We start from the raw sequence: 21,856 nt of genomic DNA on the forward strand, positions 1-21,856 counted from the left end.
TGTTCTTCAACAATATCAGTTTTGAAAAGAAAAATAAATAGTGGATTTTTGAGCGTTTATCTTATTTATATATATATATATATATATATATATATATATATATATATATATCTTTTTGGTGCCAATGTGTAGCTCAACTCTAGCAGAGAGGTCACATTAGTTATCTAGTGAAACGAATGAGGCTTTCGCGGCTTTTTACGTTTTCAGAAACGATTTTCTGGCTTTGAGACTAGACTAAAAGATTATATCCGGTTTTTTGTATAATTGCTTTATTGACTATTCACAATTTTACGATAATGGCAGAACACATATCACAACAGGAGCTTTGAAAAAATGAACATATCTAGCGTTTTTAGTGAATAGGTTTTATATATAAATATATATACATATACATATATATATATATATATATATATATATATATATATATATATACATATATATATATATATATATATATATATATATATAAATATTTATACTTTTGCCTATCTTTGTCGTTCTTCGTGAGGTTTTTTGTCTAATGACAGGTCTCAGATTTCCCATTGAAATAAAACTGACCTTATTCGTGTGTTTACGTCCGTAGCTAAATGACTTCTTGACTTTGAATTTATTTGCTCAAAAAGACATTGATTTTTACTCTTAATTTTTTCATTTTTGGTAATTTGCCCCTTATTTTCGTCAATGGGGCTCATTCTTCTCAGCAGAGAGGTTTCATATTCTTTCAGTGCTCAGAAAATCGGCCATCACAGCGATTTATTTTTTCAGAAAATGTACTTTCACTTTGAGACTGAGAGTTTTCATTTTTCTTTACATTTTCCTACTTTTTTACATTTGTCTTTTTTTGTCTCGTCAAATATCTACGCCAACAACAAAAACATATCACTCCAATGGCCCTGAAATGAGGCGCGATTCATTTTATCAAAGGTTTATAGTGAATAAGTGGATTTAACGGCTTCGACGCAAGACTCTCGTACCAAATTGTATAATCTGACAAGAGTCTTGCAAGATTCTTACAAGATCTTACAAGATAGGCGTTAAATGCAAGACTCTTACAGGATAAGCATGTAATCTTGCAAGAGTCTTACAAGATAGGCGATTTCTTTTGCAAGAATCTTACAAGATAGGCGTTTTCTCTTGTAAGAATCTCGCAAGATAGTCTTTTTTAATCGCCGGGGACCTGAAAAACATGGTTTTTACTAAAATATCAAACTTCTGTTGGAAAATTATCTCAAGTCTGTTGAAAAATAACTGACTTTGAGATTTTTCCAGTATCTTCTGGGTGTGTTCCACTCCTCCTTTCTCATCCGGGCAGGGGAATTTGAATTAGTCGTTTTGAGAAAAATTTTTCAATAATTGTTTCATTGGTTTTCTCAAATTTCAATAGCAACCAAGTATGTTCACGGCTATTAACAATTTGGCCCAGAACTAATAAGTTTCATTGGAACCATATTTTTAAACATAATTTTTCCTTTTAATTCACAGCTTTTAGTTAAACAATCAAAAACAAAATTGTTAGTATGTTTTTATTCCGTTTCTTTGAGTTTTTAAATTTTTTTGAGGTGTTTAGAAAACTCTCATCTCATGTAAGATCTTGCAAGAAATCTTGCAAGATAGCCAAGTTTCACAAGTGGGCTTACACACGGTTATCTTGTAAGGTCTTACACGATGTCTTACACGATAAGCGTGTGATTGCATGATCTTACAAGATAAGCACTTTTTGCAAGATTCTTACAAGACCTTACAAGATAGGCGCGTAAGCTCAACTAGGGCAACCTTAGACGTCCAAAAGCCATTACACCAAGAAGTAACAATCCCAAATTGTTTTTCACAAGATACCTCCACCTGCTGCATTTTTGATCACAACTTATTTCAAATAAAATTTGATTTCCTTCACCCGAAGCCAAAGGACGTCTACAAGAACATTTTTTTGAGCGCACAAGACGAAAGTGCTACACAAACTCATATATTAAACATTTTTCAGAGACCCAGTAAATTATAGAACAAAAAATTTCCAGCACATCAATGAACATTTAATAACACCGTATTTTCTAAGTTTTAGCTATAAAATCCACCGGAAATTCTTGACAAGCACCCTCAAGAACTTTGACCCTGTCAGGACCTGTTATGTATTTCAACTTAAATGGACACCTGAAAGTCCTTTTTATCATTCCCATAGAAGCAATTGAGCCGTGCGAAGAATACCACACGTGTCATATAGAAGGCAGTTTCGCCAATAAAGCTGTCACAAACGTGATCGAACTTCATGTAACTCGTAGTCCCACAAAATTACTGAAATGGAGGTCAGAAAGGCCGTACGTTCTTCCATCGCCGACATTAAGATTAACATTGATAAAAGATTAAACATTGATTGAAAAGTTGGCGGAGTACTTCGTCAAGGACCAAAATTTTATGACAGAGTATACGCACTACAGCAAAAGCGACCACTATCTAACACAAACCGAGAACGTCTAAGTGGCTAACAATACCACCAAACCCGATAAAGGCAAAACAACACCATCCCATTACTTAGCGAATACAATCTCAACATACCAACTAACATCGACGAATAATATTTGAACGTACCCACTAACCATTCAATTTGTATCCTACTAATATATTTTTTTACAAAAGTCAACACAAACGTCAACACAAAAGTTAACACAAACGCCAAACCCATTCAATTTTCAACCATCCATAACGTTCGACAATTCACAAATTATCCACCACCATCCAATATTATACCAGTTCAACTAGTTTGTGTTAAATTTCCATCAGTTTCAGCACCATTCAAAATTGAATATTCTACGATTTCAAAAGTATTCTACAACAGACTAAAAACATGCGGGTAATGTATGAAACTTTAAACACAGTTAAGCTATTATAACTGTCCATTTTTCAGTCTACTACCATTTAATTTAGAGTAGTGGATAACCAGACTTATACCGTCATCATAAACGCATACCGTTTTAAAAGAAATAAAAACAATCTTTTTTTTTGCAAATGTGCTCATAAATGCACGGACAAATATGTAAATTATATGAAACAACATGAACAAGTACCAATACTAATAACTAACAATTACATTACGGAGAACTTTTATGCCTAAATAAAATATTTAAGGACACTAGTCCATAAACAAAAAATGTTTGAACTTGTCTTCAATTGAAGTTAAAAATAAAGCGTCGATATCGATATTTCGTGCCAATAAACTAAACTAACAATTAAAATACAATACTCAATCACAGCAGACAGACAGAATGGGAGCAATCCATTGCCAAATAGTCACACCGGCTCAACCCTTCTAAAATTCAACCGATACCAGCACAAAGAAGAAAAAATCCTTTTCAAACCGGAAGGGATAATTCGTATACATAAACGTGCTAAGAAACAAGACTAGTCTTAAAAAAAACTCGTCAAAAAATTTAGATAAACAAATTTAGTTGTAACAAAGACCTCAATACCATATAAAAAACGCTTTAATCTAGAACAATTATTCCCGCTGGAAATCGAAATGATGAACGATTTGTTGATACTAACGCAATTTATCAAAAAGCCTATACCACCTTTAGCACTATAAATCCTTTAACACGTAACAGCTAAACTTTTTACTGGTCAGTTAAGTAAGGTAAGTCGCCTAATGGAAGGAAAACTACGCAGCCAAAAGAAAACCACAGAGTACAATTGCATCCTCTGGGAGTAGCGGACCCAGGAGGTTGATGGAATAGATACATTCGTTATTGCCGATGTTTAGGAGTCCTGAGCTGGCAGCGGTTTACTCGACGAACGAGAAAAGTCAACATTAACTAAAAGCAAAGAGAAAAAACAGAAAACTAAGAGCGATAAACTCAACAACCCGGAGAACTCAGCAATTCGGAAACAAGGAGCCAGCATTAACTGTCATCCAATGTTTCCCAAAAAAATACTTGATGAAATTAACTAAAACTGAAATGTTGGAATCTGATCGGTTAAAATGATTAGTTGCTTTCCCTTTCACTTTTTGTCCTAATCCATTTTTTCGTTTAGCTGGTTACTATTTGAATGAGACCTGATTTAACGATAATATGTATTTCAGTATCTCTACTCCGCTCTTAATATAAGACTGATATATAGTTTCAACTTTAGCATTGGGGTCCGTGCACTGTCTACTAATATTCATTGTATAAGAGTAACAGACTTGAGATATAAAGCTTTAAATAGTCAGGTAAACCTTAAGATATTAAGTATTCTTGGATGCCCATAAGACTATTTTGGTATAGCATAGAAAGAAAACTCCAGAACACGTCCTATCGCAGGCATAAAGATGCAGACTTTCTACAGAGCAACAATTAAAGAAAAAACAAGTTCTTTTCAAACCGGAAGGGATAATTCGTACACACAAAACGTGACAAGCAACAAGTCTAGTATTAAAAATTCGACAGATAATTTAGATGAGCAAATTTAGTCAAAACGAAAACCTTACAATTTATAGCCGGCTAGATAAAAAAACGCTAACTCTAGAACCATTATTCCCGTTGGATATCAATATGATGAACCATTCGTTGATACTAACGCAATTTAGCCAAAAGCCTATATCACCTTTAGCACTATAAACTGTAAGATAAGAAACCTTTAACACCTGAAAGTTAAAATTTTTTACCAGTCAGTTGAGTCAGGTAAAGCACCCTTTGGAAAGTGAACGTCAACTACGCAGTCAAATGTGAACCACGGAGTTTAAATGCATCCTCTCGGAGAAGCGGAACCAGGAGAATGATGAAATAGATACATTTGTTTTTGCTGATGTTCAGATGGAAGCGGTTTACTTGACGAGAAAGAAAAGTAAACATAAATTAAAATCAAAGAGAAAAACAGAAAACCAAGAGCGATAACTTCAACACTCTTGAAAATTCAACATCCCAACAAAAAGAAGCCAGCATTAGCTGACATCCAATGTTTCCTGAAAATTTTTTGATTAACTTAATTAAAATTTAAATATTGGAATCTGATTGGTAAATATGATTAGTTGCCTTCTCTTTCACCTTTTAACTTTTTCCATTCTTTCGTTTAGCTGGTTACTAATTGAATCAGAATTGATTTAATAATAATTTATATTTCAGTCTCTCTACTCCGCTCTTAATATAAGAATGAGATATAGTCTCAACTTTAGCATTGGGGTCCGTGCACTGTCTACTAATACTCATTGTATAAGAGTGAGAGAATTGATATATAGAGCTTTTTTTAGTCAAGGAAGCTTCAGTATAATAAGTATTCTTGGACGCACATAAGAATATCTTGAGTGTATCATAGAAGGAAAACTCCAGAACACGTCCTAACCCAAGCACACAGATGCAAACTTTCTACTGAACTAAAAGTTAAAGAGAACAGAAATCCTTTTCAAACCGGAAGAGATAATTTGTAAACATACAACGTGCTAAGAAACTAGTCGAGAATTTGAAAAATTTGACAAAAAATTAGATCAACAATTTTAGTCGAAACAAAGACCTCACATTTTCTAGACGACCAGAAAAAAATGCTAACTTTAGAACAATTATTCCCGTTAGAAGTCAAAATGATGAACCATTTCTAGATACTTACGCTATTTAACCAAAAGCCGATACCCCCTGTAGCACTGTAAACTCCAAAATAAGAAACTTTTAACACCTAACAGCTAAAAATTATACTATTCAAGTATTTCAGGCAAAGCGCCCTTTGGAAGCTAAACGTCAACTACTCAGCCAAAAGAGAACCACGGCGTACAAATGCATCCTTTGGGAGTAGCAAACCAGAAGGCTGATGGAACAGATACTTTTGTTGTTGCTGATGTTCAGGGGTCTTCAGGAGGCAGCGGTTTACTCGACGAACCAGAAAAATCAAATTAAATAAAACAAAGTTAAAGAGAATAAACAGAAAACCAAGAGCGATAAACTCAACAACCTAGAAAACTCAACAACCGGCAAAGATGGAGCCAGCATTAGCTGACAACCATTGCTTCCTTAAAAGTATTTGATGATGTAAATTAAAACTGAAATAGTGGAATCTGATTGGTTAAAATGATTAATTACTTTCCTTTTCACTTTATGTCTTTATCCCTTCACTCGTTTAGCTGGTAACTATTTGAGTCGGACCTAATTTAGCAATGAAGATATTTCTCTTTCTCTACTCCACTCTTGATATAAGACTGAGATATATTAAACGTTCGACAAAAATTCGATAGTTTAATGGCGCATCACCATTTTTATGGGAACAGAAGTTTAGACTAGCAAAAAAAATTTGTGATGGTCAAAAAAGTTTTGAAAAGATATTCGGGAAAACCTGTTAAATAACTGCTCTCTTAACAGAACAGCGCCATAAATATCAAAGTCAATTAAACTTGAAATTTAAGCTGCGCGTCTTTGGCTTTGGAAAAAAGAAGAACAAACATAGAAGCGAAGAACAGAGACTTTTGGCTAAGTTGAACAAATCAACAGAGTAGATAAAAGGACAGCAAGCAAAACAAGTGAATTAAACCAAAGAATGTACTGAATGAACAAAAACTGTGAGACTCTATGAAAAACATTAGCTTAACATCCAAAAGAATAAGTATCAAAGTCATAAATTTATTATTTTTAAAGCCGTTGTCCACAGTGTCTTTGTTGTAAAACAAGTGATTTGTATTGTAAATGAGACTAAATTGAGAGTCGAAAAAGGAACAAGAGTCAAAAATTCATATAAACCTGAGAGAACAGACAACTAAAAGTCATTAGCTAATATCGAAAAAAGTGCGTACGACCATTTAAACCTAATGATCAAGCCTAAATAAAAATCTTACATTATTATTTCTGGGGCTAAAAACAACATGAATTGGACTGGCTGTCATTGGGTCTAACGTACAAGATTAAAAAAGAGCAAAAAACTAAATCAGTTGCTCAAAAAATGCGCACAACTTTCTTTGAAATACACAAAATGAAAAGTCAGGGGATACTTAAATGGCTTGCAGAAATTTTATATTGGTTCTTTAAGGCCTCAATACATTGTCATTGAAGCAGCTCATTAATGGGACTAAATGATATAAAAAACGCAAAAACCTCTCAGAACTCAAAATTCCAAAACTGTTTCATAGAAACAGGTAATGTCAATGTCAACAAATTCGAGTCACAGAGGCTTCCGTACAACGTCATTGTAACATTTCAATAACAAGTATTCAACAAGTCAGTAAGGAGATAAAAAAACACTCATCGAACTAAAACATTTGTAATTAAATTTTTAGAACACTGTGCTAAAATGAATAATGTATTTCAGCTTCTAATTGAAACAAAAATTTGAATAAACGCAAACAGATCTAAAAAAACAGTACACAAAAGCAATACAAATCAGGATCAACGAATCAGTAATGTGGGCAACAATAACCTTCTTTTTGATTCCTGGCTATTAATTGAATTAAAGAATTGACCAACGATGACTCCAAAAGACAGCAAAATTATTTTAAATTAACATATATTTGCAATAAACTTATATTAGCATAAAAAACTGATGAGAATCGTGCGTGAACAGTTTTTTGAGAAGCGTCAGCAGTGGATGGACAGTGTTTGAGGGAAATCAAATTCAAGCCCCGTGAGGGACTTACTAAGCTTGGTAAAACCAAGTTTAGTGAAATTCATTATTATTATTATTATTATTATTATTATTATTATTATTATTATTATTATTATTATTATTATTATTATTATTATTTTTATTATTATTATTATTATTATTATTATTTTTATTATTATTATTATTATTATTATTATTATTATTATTTTTATTATTATTATTATTATTATTATTATTATTATTATTATTATTATTATTATTATTATTATTATTATTACTATTATTATTATTATACTTTGAAAACTAATTGGATAATAATTGTATGAGAAAACTAATAATTTTCCAAAAAAACTATTAATTACAAAAAATGTATATTCAAAAAAGCATTCATAACATAGAGAATTGTTATATCGATTGCTAATTTGTACTCGGTTAATGAATTGTGTGCATGGGGTATACATATATTAGATATAATGGCACTGGCTATAACGACATTGGTTATTATTGCGTTGGGTATAATGGATTTGGGTAAACTGTCATGTAGCCTAATTTCCTTTATGACAATCTGTTTTTATGACAGTCGTCTGGCCTCGGGTAGACTTTCATTGTAGGCTGTAACCAAGAGACAGTTTTTCTTGAAGATTCTATATACTTTAAAAACCAAAGATAATGTTAGTTTGGTATTGAATCTCAGAGAGGAAGAATCGATTTTGAACGAAGAGCAAGAATTTAACATCAAATGTCGGTTTTCAATGTTATGCAACATTTGAGCGCTTTCTTGATTTTCAGATTTTGGACAAACATGCCTGCCATTAACGTTTGTCACACTTCATGAAACTGTTGCGAATTAAAGTGTTCCTGCCGAAATTTTTGTGTATCTATATGTCTATCGTTAATGACAAATTGAACATAAAATGAAATTGATCTGCTTATTTTAAATTGAAAAAATTTTGGAATCTGCATTCAAAGCAAGGATTGAACACCTTTTTCAGATGAGTCAATGGGAAAATTTTAGCAAGCAAGACATAAAGAAAAAAAACTGTTTTCACTAACTTTCAAAAGCACAAAAAGAAATGAACGCACTCAGAATCTTAAACTTTTTTTTGTGTCAGGTTTTCTTCTTGTTTCTGTGCAGTCATTCCAATTTAGGATAATTAATTGAGCATTTGAGGTAATGTTTGATCCATTCAATTGTCTTTAACTAAAACTATCTCCAAACATACTCCGATGAAACGAAGAATCCGCAGACGCAATTTAAAGAAAAATTTCGAACTGCTTTAAAAAAATTGAGTTTAAACAGAAGCGCAACTTCAAAAATGTGGACAATATGGCTGAATTGAATTGTAAACTTACAAAAGTTTTTCAGTAAATTTAAATACAACATAAATAAAATTAAACAACTTTAAATGTTTTCTAATCTTCAATACAGTTGTTATTTGTAAACATTTCGCGGTGAATTCTTAAATTGTAAGAAATTCAGTGAAATGTGGTGAATTAATTTTTTCACCGCATTCACCGCATTTCTTAAATTAGTTTGCTATAAAAATTAATGCGGTGAATTGTAAACGTTACGCCGCAGAGGTATCCCAAAATCGTCACGGGCAAATATTCCCGATCTGTATATCTTTTGTTCGTTTTGCTTATGTTAATACATTGAAAATGAAGCAATTTGGCAACGAAATAGATATTTTAGCAAAAACAACCAAAACTGAAGGGAATTGCGCAGCTCGTGTTCGCAAAAGTGTCCAAATTTTATCTGCGAATTTGAGATGCAAGTTGTGTATCCTATTTTTGGCGCGTTATGTATCACGAATCTGATCGATTTTGGTATCAATTTTTCGCACGCAACGTATCTCGATTTCGCACTAAATGTATCTAATTTTTGTACTGAATGTATCAGCAATCCGCAATTAAGCCTTATTAAATGCGCTTTTTTGAGCATGTAAAAGTCGTTAAAAGCTTTAATAAGTGGGGTCAATTAAGTGATTAAAAGGGGTTTACAGATTAAAAATATACAATATCGTACCAACTTCACGGTTTTTCAGGCTTTTCTTTGTATTCAAGCATCATCGTTTTGATATAATTTCATGAAACTTTGACAATAAAATTATTTTCTGTAAAATCCCTCCGTTTCAATTTAGAGTAAAGAAAGAAAAAGTTACCATCAACGGATTTTCTTGATTGTCGCCTCTCTATATCATCATGGTTTTTCAGGTTTTTATTTGTATTCACGCATCATTGTTTTAAAATAGTTTTCTGAAAATTGACAAATAAAAAATATTTGAGATAGTCCTCAGTTCGAATTTAGGATAAAATAAAATGAAATTACCATCAACTGAGACTTTTGATATTCTTCTCGCTACATCCTTAAACATTTCGATTCAAAAAACGAAAGTGAATTGATTGCCACATATGAAAAGATAACTGTTTGTTCTAAATTTTGTTTAATAACTGAGTATCAATTGCACTCATCAAATGAATTTGTTAAATTAACTTTATTGAATATTTTTATCCTCTATTTACAGGATTAGAGGAGTCTAACAATCTTTCTAAAAAGTTCCTCAATTATGAGTCTGTTTTAGATGTCCAGCATTTTTTCCATTATTTCGCGACAATTTTTTGCCTGGTTTTTGCAGGTTTACATGTGTCCATTAATTTAGATTCAGTAATATGTTGCACCTATTCACACGTTTCGAAATGTCTAATAATTTTTTGCGTCTCTTCAAATGTTTACAGCTGTCTATAAGTTTTTGGGATCTATTCAGTTTTTACGACCCCCAGTGTTTTTACGCCACCATTAATAAATTATATGTTTTTATGGAGCACGTTACCATGTAAAAAATAGCACGTGCGCCTGGGAATGTAAGAGATGTAAGCCCAACAAGCTTGGACGGTCAAAACAGAATAGATCAATTTTTTCTAAGAAATCCCTGATCTCTTTCTCTCTTTCTCTCTTTCTTTCTTCTCTATTAAATCTCATAAATAAAAAATTCAGAAGCTGTTATTTACAGATGCTTACGATTATTTACAAAAACGACCACAATTCTAAACAACTATGTATCGTCGTGACCTTAATTCTACTATTAATCACTTCGAGAGCTCTAAATATCCTTGGCATGATCAATTAATAAAGCTTCAAATCATTTTTGCCTGCTCAATTAAAAAAGCTTTAAATCGTTTTTGCATGCTCAAAGAAGCGCGCGTTTAATTAGGCAAAATCGATAATTAGAGATAATTTCAATGCGATAATTAGATAACTAAATTGAGCAAAAACGTGCTACAAAACTTGTCACCTATATTACAATTTTAAAGATTCTCTTTTTCGGAGAAATGGCGTAACCCTTTGTGCGAAAAATAGGATGCAATGCTTGTCTCCTAATTTTGTTTATTTTATGTATCCTTCTTTTCGCTCAAAGTTTACTAAGGCAAAAATTTTGGGGGTATACCTCTGCGTCCTTATGAGAAAAGCACTGAGTTTCGCGGTGAATTTTTATAACGAATGCGTTGAAATGCGCTGAAATATTTTTTCACCGCATTCGCCGCAATCAACGCAGTACTTTCTAAAATTCGCCGCATTCATCGCATTTCACCCAAAAACTCACCCAAAAACCCGGGAGTACAAAAGAAGTTCAACCATTCTAGTTGTCTTGTTCTTGCAAGCAGACACAAATTGGAAAAAAACAGTATAATATACAAGAAAAGGAAAAGTAGTAAAGCGTTGAGAACGACGATAAGTTTGATTTCGACCCTGACTTCATCAAAAGTAATTACAAATTTTATTTTACTTTTTATATTTAAGTTTTCATTTTTACTAATAACTTTAGTAATAATTATTACTAAAAATTTTAAAAGAATGGTTGAATGACATAAACAAGCAGAAAATAAAAGTCAAAGCTAAGAAGGATTGAAAAAAGTTACTAATTTAACCCTTGAATGGTATACTGTCAACCTAGTTTGACAGTAAATGAACCAATGCAAAGCTGAGGAAACCATTCAAGTTCAAATTGTTTCAAACGATAAAGCTTACAACACATCTTAACTCACTATATGGCAGAAAATTGCACTAATTTTTGCAAAGGGCGATGAAAGTGTTCAAAGAATTTTTCGATTGGACTGTTTTTTATTATTCCATTCTTAGATTTGGCCTTACTGATTCCACTTTCTTCGTGAATGCATTTTTGAAACAATGACAGATCTTTTGTAATGACGAATGGCGGTGACACCTCGACCATGGCTTTTGTTTTTCATGGACTATGTTGGAATTTTTTGTCATGATGCACAGACTCACTCGTTTGAGGCGTCTTGTTCTAGTTTTTTATGATTATTTATTCTGTGTAAAGGTTATGGTGGTGGTAAAAGTTTGAAATTTTGTCCAGGTGTGAATATTAAAATAAACTAGACATATGTTTGCAAATGACGTCTGATGTGTTGAAATCAAATTGGCAAAACAATAACAAACACAAAACTGAGCCCATCATCCTATTTTGTATGCTGTTCACGTTTTCCATTGGTTGAAATGTCATCAGAGAAATAAATATCAAAGAATGATAATCAGTTTGCTTAATACGAATCAACAGGTGTTTTTGGGGACAAAATGACTGATGACCACCGATTTGGTAGTATTGAGAAATAATTAATATAATATGACACAATCTTCTAAATTTGGCATCTTTCCCAATTAGAAAGTTCAAGTTTTGTTCGCTGTATTTTTGCGACATATTTGTTTTGAGTTACTCTCAAATGTAACGGTTTTAAGTTTGTCTATTACCAAGAATGGTACAGGTGTTTTTGAGAGACAAACAAATAAATGACAAATTTATCAAGGATAAAAGTTTTATGTCGCCATATTTTTAGTTTCGCAAATAATTGCGTAATGGTGAAGTTGAAACTTTATTTTTAATTAGCCATTTGTTTTGAGCTACTTATAGTTGAATTCATTTTCCTAACTTACAATTCGCTGGTCAGTTCTAACTGCTATTTTGCTTAGAAGTTTCATTTTAGAAGTAAGAAAAATTGCAAGCGGTAAAAATATTTTCAAAACAGATTTTGTCAACTGCGCTTGGTAAAACGTGAAAAATTTCGAGTAAACAAATTGCTTACCCCTTAAAATATTTCTCGCATCGATTTTTGTAAATTGGGCAACTGTTTTTAGCGAGAAATAAGCGTAGATTATTCAGGCTACTTCGTGCTATATAAATATACAGGAAAATTTCAAATTCAGGTAATAAGTTATTGGAAAACTTAAAGGTAACAGCTTTCTCCAAATTTCTTCAAAAAATTGTCAAAAATTTGACCAGAAATGCCAGATTGGAGCAAACCTTTCTTCTCTTGTAAAGGATCCACATGTTGTCTCACTTGGTGCTTTCCATGTGTCACAAGTGGAATTGTCGGATGTGAAATCAAGAAACCTCTGGCTGCATTATTGTCTGTTCTTTTTATTCTTGGCTTTTATGGAGTCACGACCGCCAGTAATATCCTGAGAGCGATGAACACAAATGATGACCCGTACAACCCATATGATTATGACAACAACAACAATATTAGCAGCCAGGTGGGACATTTCCTCTCACTGCCACCCCCCCCCCCCCCCGACCCCCCACCTGGACAGGTGACTCCCTCAGTAGGTTCCACCATCCTCTTATAGAAACTTTGTTCTATTGGGTTTGTAATTAGAGGGCTCCGTACTTCAAAAAGTGAAGATTTCCCAATTTTTACCCCCTTGCTTAGTAATCAGATAACCTATAGTTCCCCCCTATCAAGGTAACCGTACCATAATCGGGGCCATGATTTCATGGGGGTGGGGGCTGTAATGGAAAGACCCATATATTCTTTCAATAAAATGCAGCAAAAAGTCTGATATTTTTTCCAGCGAATCCTCTACCCGGAATGATAACTTTTTATTTTGTATAATTGTAATAATTTTACAGGTGTATCTCTTTCTCTACATTGGGTCTCTGGGATGTCTTGTTCTGTTCGGACTAATCGTTGTCTACATGAGAAATACAATGCGAAAGCAGAGAGACATTCAAGGCAGTGGAATCGAAGACTGTTTACTAGGAATCTGCTGTCCAGAATGCTCTTTGTGTCAGATGTATGAACAACTGGGGGACGAGGGAGAGGGAGGCCGAATTATAGAAGGACCTAATGCTTGAGCAAACATCTCTATCATCAGAAACTCAATTTCATTGGGTTTTGTTTTTTGAGGCAACCAGGAGAAATTAAACTTGATAGAGTATCATGATTTTCTCGACAACTCTTAGCTGAGTTGTGATATGGATTTTTTTGGTCGGATAAAAATACGGTAACCAATAAATTTTATAATCTGAATTTTTGTGAATTAATCGTAATTTCGGTGAATTAAGTTTAGCAACTGCCCATATTTTTCTAGTCTCAATTGATGGCGATTTTTCATTCTGTTCAGTTGAAAAACAGACAAAAAATTCAATAGGTCCATGATAAAACAGAATTGAAGTCTATTATGTTCATACTAAATTCAGAATTTTACTATGAATTTTGCTATGAAATATCTACAAAGTGCCATGATCGGAACTCTGGCCATAGTAAAAATCATAATAAGATTTTTACGACTCAGTACTGAAATATCACCAGACTCAGGTCCGGGTAACCTCATCTGAATGTCAATTCTGTGATACACATTATTGATTGTTTGTGATGCCGCTCAGGTGTCACTTGTAGCTTACTCAATACAGTATTATGAACACAGTTTTATTATATGCGTATGCGTGAGTATACTAGAAAATAATATATCCAGTTACCCGGAAACAGTGTACTTAAAGGTTTCTATAATTTTATGAGAGGGTAATTTTTTTTCAGGCAAAATTTTCGTTTATTTTTAAAGCAAAGATGAAAAAAATCTGAGGTAACATAGCGATGATCATACTGGCGGCTAAAAAAATTAATATATTGGAGTCAAATATGACTTCCAGAAAGAACTATTTGAAAGACTTTATTATTTAAATAAATAAAGACTGAAAATGCTCTTCCCTGATTGGATAAAAAGGGAATAATATCTTTTCCTTTTTATTCTTTAGATGTTTACCCATTTACCCCTCTTCTCAGAAGAGAAAGTTATTTAGTCAGTACCAGTTCACCACCTGATATAATTATAAAGTATATTTCTCTCTCTCTACTCCGCTCTTGTTTTGTATTGAGATATACGTTAGACTTTAGCATTGGGGCCCGTGCACTGTCTACTGAAGCTCAGATAGAAGAGTAACAGACTAGAAATATAGAACTTTAGTTAGTCAGGTAAGCCTTAAGAGTACACCTTATTCTTGAGACAACCATAAGACAGTTCCAGAAGTAGCCTAATAAAGGTAAGCTCAGAACACGTCTTATCTGGTGCGACCAGTGCTGAACTAAATTGGGTAAGCAAACAGAAAAATCATCGAAAACATAACAAAAGTATTGTTGGTAAACATAACAAATAGAAGGAACATTAAAATGGCTTACAAATACAATGAACAAACATATACTAGCAATTTCTGAATACCATTTACAATTGCTAACGATTGTCCACAAAAAAATCGTGAAATTATCTACAGAATAATAATAAACTTGAAAAACAATCTCTTTAAAGAAACAAAACATTTACAGCAAATTAACATACATAGAAACCATCTAGTACATTACCTACCAGTAATACTACTGGATAGAGATCAACATAACAAACATTATGCATTCACACTAACAGATGAAAAAGGAGATAAAAAGATATTTTTTAATTTCCAAAATGAAACATCACTATCGGATATGTTTAAAATATTCTTGAAAAGACATGAGGAAACACAAGATAAAACAAAATTGACAGCTATAACATCCCCTACGTACGAAACATTAAGGAATGGAATACAGCCGAATATTTGAACGAATATCGTCAACAAATACAGTCAGTGAATGATAAATTAAGATTTGATATAAAAAGTTATAACAATTGGCTAACAAAAATAATTGAATTAAAATCCGACTTTAAAACAATAACATTAGATATAATAAAAATAGTATCTGAATTCACATTCTTATTTTGGTTAGATAACTTCGAACACATTAATGAAAAACGAGTCCAATTCGGAGAAACATTTCCAGAGGAAATTAGTCAATTATGTGACGAACTACAAAACATTTGGAATAGCGAACATTATTCGGAACATTTTGAAAGCACTTTAAAAATATGCTCCGATAGCATAAACTTCATCGAGGGATTACACAGTCATGTAAAAATCACGGATCAAAGTCAAATAGGATCTTCTTCATTTAACTTATCAAGAAGCCTAACATCGACATAAACACCTAAAGACATTCAAACAAATAATAACTTACAAACAAAACAAAAATCAACACTGAAACCTGATATACAATTAACATCGAATTTATTCGGAAATCAACAAAATATAGACGAAGACATAGATATCTCAGATTCCGAAGAAAGGGAGATCAGATTTGAAAATAAATTACCACCATCAGTGAACCAAAATGCTCGACTGAAATATCCAATGAGAGATAATAGAAGCAATACCTATATTAGTTCTCTAAATGACAACCAAGAGTATCACGAACAAAATTGGAGACAACAAACAAATAACTACATAGAACTAAAAAATGAAATAACAGCTACAGTAACAAATCACACAAATAAACTAATAGATGATCCGGAAATGAAATATCAACAGATGAATAAAAGAATGGAAAAAAGACAAGAGGAGGCACTAGAAATGGTATTCAACAGACTAGATAAGACACTGGATAACATAAATAGACAAACAAACTTCAGAACAGAAAATGAACAATTATTCAATCACAGAAATATAGACAATATTGCGAACGAAAATATAAAAACTAATAATAGACAATACAATCGACAACAAGAAAATCGAAATAGAAGAACCAATTCTATCACAACAGAAGAAAGAGAAACGACCGCAGTATAACCCCCTCTACCCTTTTATAAACAACTGACATAAATGAGTATAAACGAAGAACCTCAATTAGAACAAAACATCAGCAGTGGTTCAGTACCAACAACAATAAGACCTTTCGATGGTACAGACCCAGCATATACTGTTGAAGAACACTTAAACAGTATAGTTGCAGCTATGATACTTAGCAGTGGAATAGAACCAGTAAACAAACCTGGACACCACCAATGGAAAGTAAAAAGAGCAGCTTTAATACTACATACCCTACAAGGACCTGCACAAAAATGGTATTCAACACTTCCAAGTGAAACAAAATTAGACTGGGAAACCTTTTGCAAAAAATTTTCTGATATGTTTGATTCTGAAAAGTCAAAACAATAAGCAAAATTAAAATGACAACAACTACAAAAACACACAAACGAATCACTAAGATCATTAGCACTGAGAATAGAAATTCTCGTAAAAACTGCATATTTATTGTACACAGAAGATTACAGAAATGGTGTAATGAATCAAACATTTATTAGATGTTTAGATAACGAACTAAAAACAGCAGCATTAAAAAAGCACGCGAATCATAAACAAACGCCAAACGCCAAGAGAACCGGAAATGCCATTCAAAGCATTGGTAGAAAAAATAGACCATATCTAACAAGAACTATAACAAATAATCACAAACGACTATATGAAGTTAATCAGAGTACAAGTAATATAAATGACGATCTAAAACAAATGAATATAGCCTGTAACAATATCAACGAACTTAACCAAAACGATCTAGAACAATTTGAAGGAACAATATGTAACGTCCTTAACGGAATTAATATTACATACGACAAAAAGAATTTCAAAGGTAGACCAAAATTTGCATTGTTTTGTAGCTATTGCAGCTCACACGAACATACTAAAGGTAGATGCTTCAAAAGACCACGCCGAGAAAGCATAGCACGACCAAAAGAAAGATCATTCTATGGTCACATGAGAAATAATCAAAATTTACCAAACACAAAAATTGATTCAAATAACATTAACGGAAGTCAATTACCACCAACGTCACCGATATATAATAATTCACGAAGTCGAACCCCATACAGATCACAATCAAGAAACAATTATAATAACAACGTAAACCCTAGAGATAATAGGAATTACCATGGATATCGAAAATCATATAATTACAATAACAGAAGTACAAGTTATAATAGAAACAATTACAGTAGAAGCAGAGGAAACAGCTACAATGGAAATAACAAACATAACAGATACAAAAATAGATTAAATTCAAGATACACAGACAGAAACAACTCAAGACAACAATCACCATAAAACAGAAATAATAACTACAATAACAATAACAGAAAAAGATATAACAGCAGAGATTCAAGCAGAAACGACAGATTTAGACAACGTTCAAGTAGTAACAATAGAAATTACTCGAACAACAATAACAGAGACGACAGGAGGAATGCATCACAAAGAGAACAAAATCAAAGGAATTACTCTACAGAACGACGAAATGAAGGAAATAGATATAACAATAATAATAACAAAAACAGAGTAAACAACATTAAATCAGAAAAACAAAACGATGACCCACCAGGAATTGACGAATACGAGTGCACATCAGAGTCATCAGACGAATATCAAGAGATATTAGATGAGTTCTACAACGCAAACGAAGATACATGCAATACATTAAAAAATACATTAGAAAGTAATCCAACATGGATATTACCGATGTATCAATGTAATAAATTCGAACAAGACTTCACTAAACAAAAACCAATTTTAGAAATTGATTTCCTACTGGATTCAGGAGCAACATTAAATTTACTCAATGAAGATACTTGGAATGAGATAAAATATAATAACCCAGAAATACAATTGGAAAAGGCAAACAAAACATTAACTGCAGCGAACAACACTACAATAGAAACATACGGAACAGTCAAATTACCTCTCACACCAGATAGAATCTCAAATAACGGAAATAAACCTCAAAACAATTTTTACATTCATTTGTATGTAACTCAATGCAATCATAACATCCTAGGCACCCCTTTCTTTAAAGAATATATCGAAACGATAAATGTAAACACAAATAGACTAACGTTAAATACAAATACAATCCTAGATAATGATATTATATTCTATATGAATAGTACAAAAGGTTACCCGTATTACTCTCGATTATACCCAATATTTAACAGAGAAACTTTTTATATCGAACAGAACCAAAATAAAAGCATAACATTTCCAATACCTATATTTAAACAAATGAAAAAGTCAAACGAAAAAACAATCCATAAATCACATTTCTATTTTGAACCGATAAACAAATATCACAATATATCTTTTACAGATATAAAAGACTTCACAACAGATGAAGAGTACTTCATAGACATCCTACTAGTTAACAAAAATAGACATAGAATAACCATAAATACAGGGTTAATTGGTTTCATGAATAGAAATATCACATTTAAAAAACAAGATAACGAAACATATCAAACAAACTCAATCGACTTATTCACAGCATTGTATCATCTCACATACGAAAGTGAATACAATATTAGTGAATTACTAAACATACAAGAAAACGAAACAATCGAACAAGTAGCAACATTTGAAAGAAAACCAAACTTTAAATGCAAATTTAATATTAACAAATATTCAGAACAAGAAAAAGAATTTATACAAGTGTTTGATTTTCAGCATTCACACTTAACACAAGATGAGTTTCAAAAATTAGTAACAATCATATTACAATACAAACAAGTATATGCAACAACAAAATTTGACGTAGGAAAAACAAAAGTAAAATTGAACCTACCGATGAAAAAAGATGCAATTTTCAAAAAACAACGAATAAGCAAAGTACCGATACACCTTCGAGAGAGAATACAAAAACTATTAGACATATTAAAAAAATACGACATCATCGCACCTGTTAACAAAGAACAACTATCAACAGGGAACACATTCACAAATCCCGTAATAATACTACGAAAAGGCGAATCTCTAAAAATTGTGCTAGATGAAAGATATTTGAACAGCATGATAGATGAATCCAAATGTAACTGGCCAATCGAACCAGTTGATGTAGCCCTAACAAGGACTAATGGAAGAATATTCACAACAGCAGATCTAAACAGTGCATACAACCAAATACCACTAGACGAAGAATCAATGCGATATACACATTTTACAATCGGAAATGAACAATATTGTTTCAAACGCTTATTCTACGGAATATCAATCGGACCAGCAGCATTTGCATCATTACTAACACATTTTCTGTATCCCTTAATTAGAAAAGGAACAGTCATTACATACGTAGATGACCTATTTATCCAAACAAATTCATATGAACAAATGTTCGAAACATTGATAGAATATCACAAAATACTACTTAAACAAAACCTCAAAGCAGCACCCGACAAAACACATTTTATGTTAAAGAAAGTAAAATTCTTAGGACACTTAATTGAAGATAAAAAAGTGAAACCACTTACATCTCGGATTGATGGATTCCAAAAACTGGAACCACCAACGAGTATGAAAGCTTTACAGCGATACCTGGGAACAATAAATTTCCTAGCGAAATACGTATATGGTATGCAACCAAAAATACAACCATTATATAACCTCTTACACAAAGAGAACGACTTTAAATGGACAAAAGAACACCAAGCAATCTTTGAACAAATGAAAAGAACAATAACACATAAACTCGAATTTACGATGCCAGACACTAAGAAACCATTTTACATCATAACAGATGCATCCAACACAGGCATTGGAGCAGCATTATTACAACAGCATCCAACTGAAAAGAAGATGAGATTAATATCAGCAAACTCAGCGATCATATTTGCCCTAACGGAATATGAATTCCTACTAACAGGTTCAAATCATCCAATTATTCTATTTACTGACCACAAACCAATAATCTATCTATTTACACAAAAGAATAAACTAAATCACAGAGTTTACAGATTTCAACTAATACTAATGAAATTTCCAAATTTACACATTATTTGGACAGAAGGAAAAAACCTAGCCCTACCCGATCTTCTTAGTAGAACAATAGATGAAGAACATTTTACTAAAACAAGAGACATTACAGAAGAAATACCGGAAAACATAAAATTCTTTTTTGCAAAAACACCATTTGCAAATAACCTAGAATGCAAATATAGCATATGTAACAACACAGATGAAGACAACAAAGAAAAAACACACTATCCAATTCTAGCTAACATACATAATAACTATTTCGAAATCAACATTGATAAGAACGAATATCATCCAATCTCATACGAGAAGTATAACACAGAGACAAAAACAAATTTAATACCGAAATACAAACCAAAAACAAAAAATTGGAAATCACCAATTGTAGAAAAAGACGATTTGATTATTGAGAAAAACCAAAAAGGACCATACACGGTTCACCATGACGACGACTATCTTCGACTAATTAACAATATAAAGCAAGAAAATAATTACGATAACGCAAAAATTACAGGCGTTTTCTACGATGAAAAAACGAAAATAACAGAAGGTCTCATTAGAGAAACACAAATCATAGACCCGGTACTTCACAAAGTAAAAATGTGGAAAAAACATAACAAAAAACCACATTCAGTAACAATGGACATACGCGAAAAGACAGGACTTTTCGCATACTATAGAAAGTTTAAATCAATTGTAATTGATGAAAAAACTGGGATAATTAAAATCATTATTAGAATTCACAAAAACAAAATCCAAAAAATATGCTTACCGTTAACATTACTACTATATGTTTTCTACGAAAATCATTGCACAGACACAGTTGGCCATACAGGACTTGAAAAAACAAAAAGAAACATAATGGAGAAATATTATTTTCCAAACTTAACAACCTGGATAAACATCCTAATAGCAGATTGCATACAATGCCAAACAAACAAAGTATTTGCAAACACAAAAACAAAAAGTAAAAAAGAACAATTAGCACCGACAAAATCATACTTTAATGAAATGATAATGATAGATACAAAAGGACCCATCCACCCATCATCCGAAGGGAATAATTCTATCTTTGTAATAGTAGATGCATTTTCACAATATGTAACAATTATGTGTGCACCCAAAAATAATTCACATTATGCATTTACGGCATTCTTTGAACATTGGTTTATGAAATTTGGATTACCAGAAGAAATTCCTTTCGATAACGGATCAGAATACATTAACACAGAATTGACACATTTATGTAACTACTTTGAAATCAAGTTTAAACCAAGTAAAACATATGCACCTTGGACAAACGGATTAGTAGAAGGGACAAACAGAATAATCGGACAATTTCTCAGAACCTT

The 21,856-nt window shown here is 32.3% G+C and overlaps 2 protein-coding genes across 4 annotated transcripts in view; both read left to right on the top strand.

Annotated features, from left to right (window-relative positions):
* LOC142344936 (NEDD4 family-interacting protein 2-like) overlaps positions 1-21,856 on the top strand; it is a 316,413-nt gene that overhangs the window by 264,266 nt on the left and 30,291 nt on the right. The gene's annotated exons all lie outside the window — the stretch shown is intronic.
* Positions 12,469-13,924, top strand: LOC142344287 (uncharacterized). 2 transcript variants are annotated; one of them, XM_075395869.1, is made up of 3 exons: positions 12,493-12,554; positions 12,888-13,102; positions 13,479-13,924. In XM_075395869.1, exons 2-3 carry the CDS (start codon positions 13,037-13,039, stop codon positions 13,701-13,703), a joined length of 291 nt encoding a protein of 96 aa, XP_075251984.1. In that variant the 5' UTR covers positions 12,493-12,554; positions 12,888-13,036; the 3' UTR covers positions 13,704-13,924. The 2 variants fall into 2 exon arrangements, with proteins under 2 accessions (XP_075251983.1, XP_075251984.1); XM_075395868.1 differs by having other exon boundaries at positions 12,469-13,102.

The sequence above is a fragment of the Convolutriloba macropyga genome, chromosome 8 (genome assembly GCF_964194025.1).
Source record: "Convolutriloba macropyga chromosome 8, txConMacr16.3, whole genome shotgun sequence".
Classification (NCBI taxonomy): domain Eukaryota; kingdom Metazoa; phylum Xenacoelomorpha; order Acoela; family Convolutidae; genus Convolutriloba; species Convolutriloba macropyga.

What these genes read in the sequence shown, in the direction of transcription:
- LOC142344287 (XM_075395868.1), top strand. Translation starts at nt 12,851, where the DNA reads ATGCCAGATTGGAGCAAACCTTTCTTCTCTTGTAAAGGATCCACATGT. An exon ending in ACAACAATATTAGCAGCCAG is followed by an intron (nt 13,103 to 13,478) that starts GTGGGACATTTC and finishes ATAATTTTACAG; the next exon opens with GTGTATCTCTTTCTCTACAT.